The sequence below is a fragment of the Quercus lobata genome, chromosome 5 (assembly GCF_001633185.2).
Source record: "Quercus lobata isolate SW786 chromosome 5, ValleyOak3.0 Primary Assembly, whole genome shotgun sequence".
Lineage (NCBI taxonomy): Eukaryota > Viridiplantae > Streptophyta > Magnoliopsida > Fagales > Fagaceae > Quercus > Quercus lobata.
Window position 1 is genome coordinate 26,662,973 of NC_044908.1, and position 9,465 is coordinate 26,672,437.

Genomic DNA, 9,465 nt, shown 5'->3' on the forward strand with positions numbered 1-9,465 from the left:
AAAACGCAGACCCCTGATAAGCTCTATCCAAACGCTCATTAAGGGTCTATTTAGATACTGCTTATTTTGTTGAAAACTGAAAACAATAAAAATAAAAAATAAAAAAGTTACTGTTTATGCATTTGGCATTGTTTATAAGCATAAAATCACTATTCATGGACAATGAAAAGTGCCAGACGCGCGTCCAAGAAAAAAAAATGTAGAAAACGTAACGCGTAAAACGCAAAATCCAAACACATACTAAATATTCCATTTCTTAAAAAATAAATAAAAAAAATAAAAAAATCTTGCAAATTATGAACAAAAGAAAATTCTCCTCCTTGAGGTATGAGGATAAATGAAACTCAAAAGTACAATTGTAGAAGAGAGGGCTACTTGCAAGGCATTTTAACCTCTGCGCAACTGATATGCCAAGACATTAGGAAAAACACGTGTAATTTGTAAACATAGTAAAGTGCAAATTCTATCCAAGTAACCAAGAGTCAATCCTATCGCTTTTGGAAATTCATTGTCCTGATAGCAAAGGCAAAGATAAATGCAAAGAGCACTGCAAATCCCACAACCACAGCTGCAACCACTCCCAAAAAGCCATGTCTAAAACCAAGGTAGCTTTCCACAAAATCTTCCACTGTTAAACCTGTGTCGAGTGTGTTCTTCAAATCTCCAAACTGTGATGCAACAAGTCCATATAAAGTCCAAGCTGTTGGACATATCCAGTAGTACCATCTCCACCACACAGGAATCCTCTGAAGTTGTCAAGGTAGAGACAAAAAGAAAAAAAGTTATTAAGTCATCAACATCTGTATAGTACAAATGAAACCTAGTGTCAGGAAAGTTATTAGAAGTCAGCAGCCCTTACAGTTCTTGGGATCACAAATCCAGAAAACAGGTTCCATATCCCATAAAACGCAGTGGAAACAATGGAAGCAATTTGGTGTGTTGGTGTCACAGCCACAGACATCATGCCATAATAGGTGTAGTACAAGAGAGTGAAGTACATAAAAAATAGATACCAAAAGAATTTGGTGACAGTCCATTGAAATCCAATCATTGAATAAACAATAACACCATACACCACTGCTTGTACAAAGATATATGGCAGCTCAATCACAACCTGTGAAAAAGAGAGAGTGAGACATATAGAAACTGCATAAACTTAAAGAGAATAAATCTATATGAAGTTTGTAAAAGGAGTTTATGACCCTTTTACCTGAGCAAATGCATATGGCAAGGCTGAATACATTCCAGCAGCCCTTTCTCTATAGAACACTACACGTTCGACGGCCACTACTGGCTGCACAGTGGAAGCATTTTGGACCCCAAGGAAAAGCACAGCAGCATACATGGAACCCATTGCATTAAATAGATCTTGCTGCTTTGAGCTGAAATTTGCAAAACAGAGTTGAATCATATTGCAGAAAATTAAGCAATAAGAATTTGAGCTTATATATATTTCTAAGTTCTCAAACCTACATTTTGGAGCCAAGGTCCCAGAACATTGTCCCAAACAACAATGCTAAGAAAGCCGTAAAGAAAATTTTTACAGCAGTGTAATGCGTGTTACGATAATATGACCAATGTTGTTTCCATAAGCAAGCAAAGCATTGGATGAACAACGAACGAGAGTATTTAGTAGGGAAATAGAGATCCTTTGAATTAGGAGCAGGTGTGCTCAGTTCTTTGATTAGTGCCTTGTTTCTCCTGAATCACATGCCACACAGTTGTATAAGCTTTTAGCAACAAGTTTCAGCCACATAACGCTCTCAAGGTTTCTTAGCATTTTTCTGAAAATTGGTAGCTAGTCCTGTGGTGCATAACATACATACCTATAGAGTTCTGAATTTTTGAATATTTGAGCAAAATCAACCCCCAAATCTGCTTCGTGTGCTGAACTGGTTATTTCCAACATCCAAGTCGCTGGGTTATAACCGTCTTTGATTTTACTGACTCCTGGGATTCCCTAGACAAAAGGAAAAAGGCATATCTATCAATATTCTGCAACTCAGATTAAGATTTGAAGTTGAAAATCTGATATATATATACATACACACACACACACACACTTTTGGGGTCCATTGTGTTCTACCTCAAAATATTTGATTAAGCGATGAGAATGGTGACCCAGCGGCCCCACGTATATTTCTTGTCCCCCACGCTTCATAAGGAATAGCTGCAACCCCATAATTTATCATATTCAAAGTATTGGAAGAGAAGGAACAAATAATAAGCCCCAAGTTTGCAATCCATTAGAATTTCAGATTTCTCACCTCATCAAATGCTTCGAATATGTCAATGCTCGGCTGATGGATAGTGCAGACAACTGTTCTTCCAGTGTCCACTGTGTTCCTAACAGTTCTCATAACAATTGCTGCAGCTCTTGCATCTAGCCCAGATGTTGGCTCATCCATGAATATTATAGAGGGGTTAGCCACTAGCTCAACTGCAATGGTTAGCCTCTTGCGCTGCTCAGTGGAGAGACCACTCACACCGGGCAACCCAACTATTGCCTGCCTCAATGGCTTGAGCTCCACAAGCTCCATAACTTCCTCAATGAACATCTGCATCCAAGAATAAAAATCAAGATTATGGAATGCTCTTGTTGCTTGTGGCTGTCTAAATATTAATATCTTTAGCCAATGGTTCATTAGTACCTTGAGTTTTAAAGATTTTATCAGTATAAGCGAAACAATACCAGCTACATGATGAACAAATTTATGTAAAGTAAATATAAGATTAATTATCATCAAGGTTGGAAGCTGAGCAGGGAGAAGACAAACTTCAATTATCTGAGCTTGATCGAAATTACAGCAGCCTGATCACTGCTCTACGTTGGGGACTTACAAACCAATTCTGCGAAGACAGACTACAATTATCTGAGCTTGATCAAAATTACAGCAGCCTGATCACTGCTCTACGTTGGGGACTTACAAACCAATTCTGAATGGTCTTGGCTTGTATATAGATATAGGATGCATTTAAAGAAATATTGTCTATATAAAGCTCAAAACAGATTTGGTATCAGATATCAACCTGTCTGGTTTCAAAACGAACTTCTGAGGACAAACGAAGCCACGCTGAGTAGACCAAGGACTCATAGACAGTAACATGAGGGGAGTGGATGTCATTTTGCTCACAGTATCCACAAATCCGGGCAAATGTTTCTTGCTTCTTTGGGTACCCAGAAATTGTAATGTTCCCTTCTATATATCCCCCAGTTTTTCTACCAGCCAGCACATCCATTAGAGTAGTTTTACCAGCCCCACTAACTCCCATCAAAGCTGTGAGAATACCAGGCCTAAAAGCACCACTTACACCTTCCAGAAGCACCAATTTATCACCAAGGACACCTTGATTCTTCATTTCCTGCAAGTTTAGTACATTAAACTAGGCCTGATATGTTTGGAATACAATTTACGTTCTCTTATTAACATATAAAACAGTATATTTTATTTGGATGTCAAAACAATAAACAATTTCAAACACTCATTTAAGTACCTGTGGCATGTCAACAGAGTATATAATGTCATCAAAGGTGATTGAATGTGGTTCAAATGGAAGAACCATTCCTTTTTGCCTGCTTTTGTTGGCCTCAACAGCAGCGTCTATCACCAATGATGATGAATTCGACAAGGTACTGCCAGTTCTAATCTCATCCCCATACTCTGTATGTCAATAGAATGTAATTGGCACCTAAAGCATAACAAATAGATAAAACACACAAAACACTAATAATAGGATATTGTATCACCTATCTCAGTGTCATGAATTGAGTTATTTCTTCTTTGTCGTAACTGAGTGCCCTCTTCTGTTCTGTCATTGTGTTCAGTGCTTTCAGAATCATCTGTTTTAATGGCCTGCGGCTTCCCAAATGCTGCACAATTATTTGTACAATACTGACACATAAGTTTCTTCTGCTTGTACAAGTATTAAATTGAGAAGATTAAACAAAAATTAAGTACTAAATTGAAAAGAGTTGTGATACCCACGGTTAAGGTAAGAAGCAGCCAGTGTGAAACAGATGTTGAAAAGTAATACAAATCCAACCATTGCCCCTACGCCTATCCAATACCAATATGCATGTGGAAAGAACCCACGGGACTTCAAAACTGCTACTCCCAGTGTTTCCGTTGAGTTTGTGAGAACCTTAAATATGAAAGTAACTTGAGACATCAGAGGATACACCAAAATTAAAAGACAGAAAATGGCTCTTTTTTAGAATTTACTTTGCCCCAGCTTTTCCCAAGAAACTCATTAACCACTATTGCATTTTGAGCATACATCAAGGGAGATATCCAATAGCCCCATATCCACCACTTTTTTATATCCGCTGCAGCATTAAGGAAAACAAAAAAAATAAAAAATAAATAATAAAAATAAGCAAGAAGCATCATGGTAGGTGCATCTAAATTTGAGAGGAAAAAAAAAAAAAAACTGTAAACTGTAAATTGTATATTGTAAATTCAATTTCTTAATTTATTATATTATACCTCTTGACAGGACAAACCCTCCCAGTGCAAAAAGTGTGAGCAGTGCACATGAACCAAAGGTGTTAGCAATAACCATGCTCCTGCCCATTGCTGCGATAAATCGGAATAATGCAGAAGCCATCTGATTAACCAATGCAAGCAGAAGGTATTCCCTAAACAATCTGCAGTACATACATCCATATATCATTCGGAACAGAATATGTCCCAAAAACATCTTTGCAAATTGGCAATAAATTGATTATAATTATTACTTGCCCACCTTCCGACATTTGGGTCAAATCCAATGATATAGTAGGTAATGAATACCCATACAGCAGCTTCCATACAAGAAATGGGAATCTTGAGGATCCATGCTGGAAGTGCATACGCCCATGGAGGATAAAAGAGGAGGTCCCTTTGCTTGTAGAAAACTGGAAGCCTTGCAATGGTCATGGAAAGCTCTGCCAATCCATTAAACAGAGTTATAATCACGCTAAAGAACAAAGCACCAGCATAAATTCCTCCATCCTCTACTGAATCGCGGTGCATATTGGTTCGTAGAAAAACCGTTGATGTAATCAGTGCCACTATAGTAAGCTAATTGCACATAGAAAAGGATATGTTAAAATCATGCAATACCAAGAAGGGTAATACAAAGATTCAAATGAACTAAAAATCCACCTGGGTAAACTTGAAAATGTACACAAATGAATTCCTCTTCATAAGCAACAATTCTCTGGAGAAGCAAGCTTTTAAGAGATCCTCATTTCTAACACCATACTTTTGAGTTGTCAAAGCAGCTGGGTGGCTCTTGCTCTTGTCAAATGGAATTGCAAGCTCACCTTGAATCCCCCTTCGAACATGGAATGATTGAAATGCCTCAACAAACTCATTGACTGTGACAATACTGTAAGGTTCATTTTCACGTGCCCAATACTGCTTTTGATCTTTGTGTGATGTTACCTACAATATTTATTATACAGAAATGATTTAAATGGGAAATAGAGGTAATGCTAACGTTTAGGAGATCAATTATTTATGTTGGAATCGATTAGACAGGCAAGCCTATATGTATACTTACTTCTTGAAGGAAGTCAGCCACACCTTTCCTCTCAGGACACATAAAGCCCATGGATTCAAAAAACTCAAGAACGTGTTCACGGGGACCCTGGTACACAATTTGGCCATCGGAGAGGAGAATTATATCATCAAAAAGAACATAAGTCTCTGGTGCTGGCTGAAGGAGTGAGATGACTGCAGTTCCATGGAGAATGTGAATGTTTTGCTTGATTGAATTCACTATTTGAAAAGTTGTCGAGCTGTCCAACCCAGTAGATATCTCATCCATAAACAGGGCTTTGGCTGGTCCAACCAGCATCTCACCTTCGAATTAATTATTGGAGACAAATAGTTAATTCGCAAGTAACAAAAGTTTTATGTAAATTTGTGTTTCCAATTGAGTTTACCTGTTGTAACACGCTTCTTTTGTCCTCCTGAGATGCCCCTTACCATTTGATCCCCAACTATGGTATCTGCGCACACTTCCAATCCCAAAACCTGTAATGATGTGGACTCAAATAAATAATAAATTATGGAAACCTATTGGAAATTTTTCAATCCATGCTGATGTTACCTTTAGAACATAATCTGTCATGATGCTTGTTTCCTGGCCTTCAGTTGATGCTCCCTTAAAATAGCAGAAGCCAAATAAAAACACATAAGTTGTCAATCACCATGAGTGCAAGCTCTCTTGAATCTTGATTTGAGCATAATCCTTGATGAAAATATGAGCTAAACTGCCTATCATTTTCTGAGGTTGAGAATAAGTCAATGACAGCAGCTTCTTTCTTACCTTCATGAAGATATCGATATCTGGATCAGGCATAATATTGGCTGCTTTCTCTCTTCTAGACAACTCTGCTAGCATCTCTGCAAATTTTCGAAATAGTATGCAGGAGACTCATGTTTTACAGTATACACACAAATCAATCAGACCACATTCTGAAAATTAAACTGCCTGAAAGAAAATATGAAGTGGAAACCCTATAAACTGACTAACCCTGACGCCATCCAACTCCCTGGCATCTTGCAGAGAAGGCCAATGTTTCCCTCACAGTCATTTCTGCAATATGGAGATCATGCTGACTGATGTAGGCAGCAGTTCTCTGGGGTATAAACTCGCGCAGGTCATGGCCATTATATGTCACCCTTCCTGAGAACTAGAGGAGAAATTCCAGTTTCATATTGGAGATTAGACTAATCAGCTGAAAATATAAAGCTACATATTGAGAACCAATGAAAGGATTAAAGCCTTGATCAAAACTTTATTCACCTTTAGAGTTGGATCAAGCTTTCCGGCCAAAGCTAATAAGAGTGTGGTCTTCCCGGAACTTGGAGGGCCTAATAGCAATGCCATTCTGGAAAATGCATATGAACAAAGTAAGAAATCAGTGCCCCAATATTCTAAATAGAATAAAAATTTCCAACATTCATAACTCAGTTCAAGAATATGAACTGAGCTTTCCTTCTCACCTGCCAGGCTTAACGATTCCACTAACATCTTGAAGAATGGACAAATGCTTCTTTTTACTTGGAAGAATATGGACATAACTCAAGACATCCTTTTAAAATCAAAGGGCAAAGTAAACGGTAAGAATCAAAATAATAAGAAGAAGATCTCTAGACAAACATATATGATAGATTAAATACATCAAATTTATATAATTGTGACGAATGTTGTGTGTTACAAATTGTTACCTCCAATATGTTAAAAATGAAGCTAAAAAGTGTAGGCAAAGCTCTGCTCCCAACATGGGTTTCTGCTTCTACACTTAGATGCTCAAATCGAACTTCAATTGTGGGAACATCAATTCCAACTCTAACAAATATCAAATATCAAGAAACATGAACACTAATAACTGAAAATTCACCAAAGATATAGACCAAACCGAAATAATAATAATAATAAGTTAAAATGGAAGTTTTGTGTACTGTGTACAACTTTTTATTTTTATTTTAAACTCTCCTCCTATTTTTATGTAAAAAAAAAAAATGGTATAAAACTAGTAAGAAAACACACCTATCTATGCGGTTCCTGAGCTGCAACAAGAACTTCTCATAGTCCTCCTCGGGGATCTTCAGCAACCTATCAATCAAAATCTTCCTTTCATGAAGTCCAAGATTATGTATATCGATTTCACTGGTCTCGCCTTCCTGTGTAGTTAGTAAACCTTTCTTCAACCGGTTGAAAGTAGGAAGCTTTTCGAGGGCAGCCCATTTAAGAGCTTCTTCATCATCTTCATCTCCGGAAGATTTCGAGTACGCTTCCACGCCACCACTCCTCCATATGGAAGAACTGTTTCTTCGAAAACTATTTCCCGCATTATAAAGGTCAACAGTCTCCATGTTTTTGCAACAGCAGCTAAAAAGTTAGAAAACACACCAAGGATTTTTCAAACTCTATATATAGCTTACTCCAATGGTTATCACTTCTTCAATAACTGATGAAACCCATCAAAACCCAGAAAATTTTCTTCAAATTTTACGTGAATAAGACCAATATTTCAATCTTTATTCCTTAAAAATCCGACGAAACAGGAAAAGGCCACTATGCATGTTTAAAAAAACAACCATATTCTGAATAAGAAAGTAATACTAAGATTTAGATGTTACTTTGAGCAGAGATACTTTAAATTCACTATTAATTGTACATAGATTTGACAATTCTAGTTTTGCTCAAAATGTTCACAAGGATAGTTTTTTTTTTTTTTTTGGATATAACGGTATTGGAGTCAGTTAAAAAAAAGTATATGAGGTTTGGACTTTGATTGTTCTTTCTTCTTCTTCTTCGACCTCTTATATATGTCAAAGGACTACAGGGATCGTGACCAGTGGTACTGTTGTTAATTATTGTTGATCATATAGTAAGCAAATAAGTCACCATTTTTATGATGTTAATTATTGTTGATCATATAGTAAGCAAATACGTCACCATTTTTATGATAATTTTTTTTTTTTTTTTTTTTTTGGGGGGATAATAAACTAGGTTTGAGCAATACTTTAATCATGATATCAAGTTGGACTAGTGGCAGTGGAGCCTTCATTTTTTTTTTTTTTTTTTTTTTGATAGGAGTGGAAACTTCATGTCTTTTTCTTTTCTTTTTTTATTGGAGTGGAGCCTTCTTGTTGGGATGCCCTTATAGGCTATAGCTTTGTCCCTCTCTCTATTTTAATCTTTGGTCACTTTCATTTTAAAATGAAAATCTTTGGTTTGTACCTGTGCTATTTTTTTTTTTTTTGGGAGTAAAAATAATTATTATAACACATACGAAGATAATAATATTAGTGTTTTAAACCAAGTTTATAATACATTATATAATCAGAGTACAACTACAAAAGAGTCTAACCTTTGTAATTGTAGACTAGAGTTATAAACAGTGGACACTAGACACACACAACCAAAGTAGGATAAACATTCCTATTTTTTTGAGTAAACAACAATACTTATTAGAACACACTCGAAAATAGTAATATTAGTGTTCTAAACCGAGTTTATAATATATTACATAATCAGGATACAACTACAAAAGAGTCTAATCTTTGCAGTTGTAGGCTGGAGAGTCTAACCTTTATAATTGTAAACTGGGGTTATAAACAGTATACACTACACACACAACTAATATGAGATAAATATCCCTATTTTTTTGAATAAATAATAATACTTATTACAACATACGTGCTATTTTTTAGTATAATATTTTCATGCAACTATTTTTCCCCAATACTCTTGCACTGTCAAGTCTAACATCATGACAATTCCTCAAAAAAGAAAAAAAAGAAAAAGAAAAAAAAAGGGTCTAACATCATGATATGAAAGCTAGCATTAATAACATGTGGGGCCTGGTGGTTGAGGAGCAATTAAATCAAATATTGTGGAAACGTATCATTAATTTTATTTTATTTCTATAACTTTAAGTAGTGTTAGTGTGTTGCTCACTTT

General features: G+C 36.2%; 1 protein-coding gene across 1 annotated transcript; it reads right to left on the minus strand.

The window, feature by feature from the left end:
• Window positions 1–312: 312 nt before the first annotated feature.
• Window positions 313–8,211, minus strand: LOC115991634 (pleiotropic drug resistance protein 1-like). The gene is made up of 24 exons (XM_031115465.1): window positions 7,546–8,211; window positions 7,224–7,344; window positions 6,999–7,087; window positions 6,799–6,883; window positions 6,526–6,685; window positions 6,319–6,395; window positions 6,100–6,153; window positions 5,933–6,023; window positions 5,548–5,849; window positions 5,148–5,429; window positions 4,747–5,063; window positions 4,488–4,648; window positions 4,224–4,327; window positions 3,987–4,143; window positions 3,749–3,871; window positions 3,496–3,662; window positions 3,031–3,363; window positions 2,268–2,558; window positions 2,087–2,170; window positions 1,827–1,960; window positions 1,474–1,701; window positions 1,211–1,382; window positions 860–1,114; window positions 313–746 (listed from the first exon to the last, which is right to left on the minus strand). Exons 1-24 carry the CDS (start codon window positions 7,869–7,871, stop codon window positions 489–491), a joined length of 4,371 nt encoding a protein of 1,456 aa, XP_030971325.1. The 5' UTR covers window positions 7,872–8,211; the 3' UTR covers window positions 313–488.
• Window positions 8,212–9,465: the final 1,254 nt, after the last annotated feature.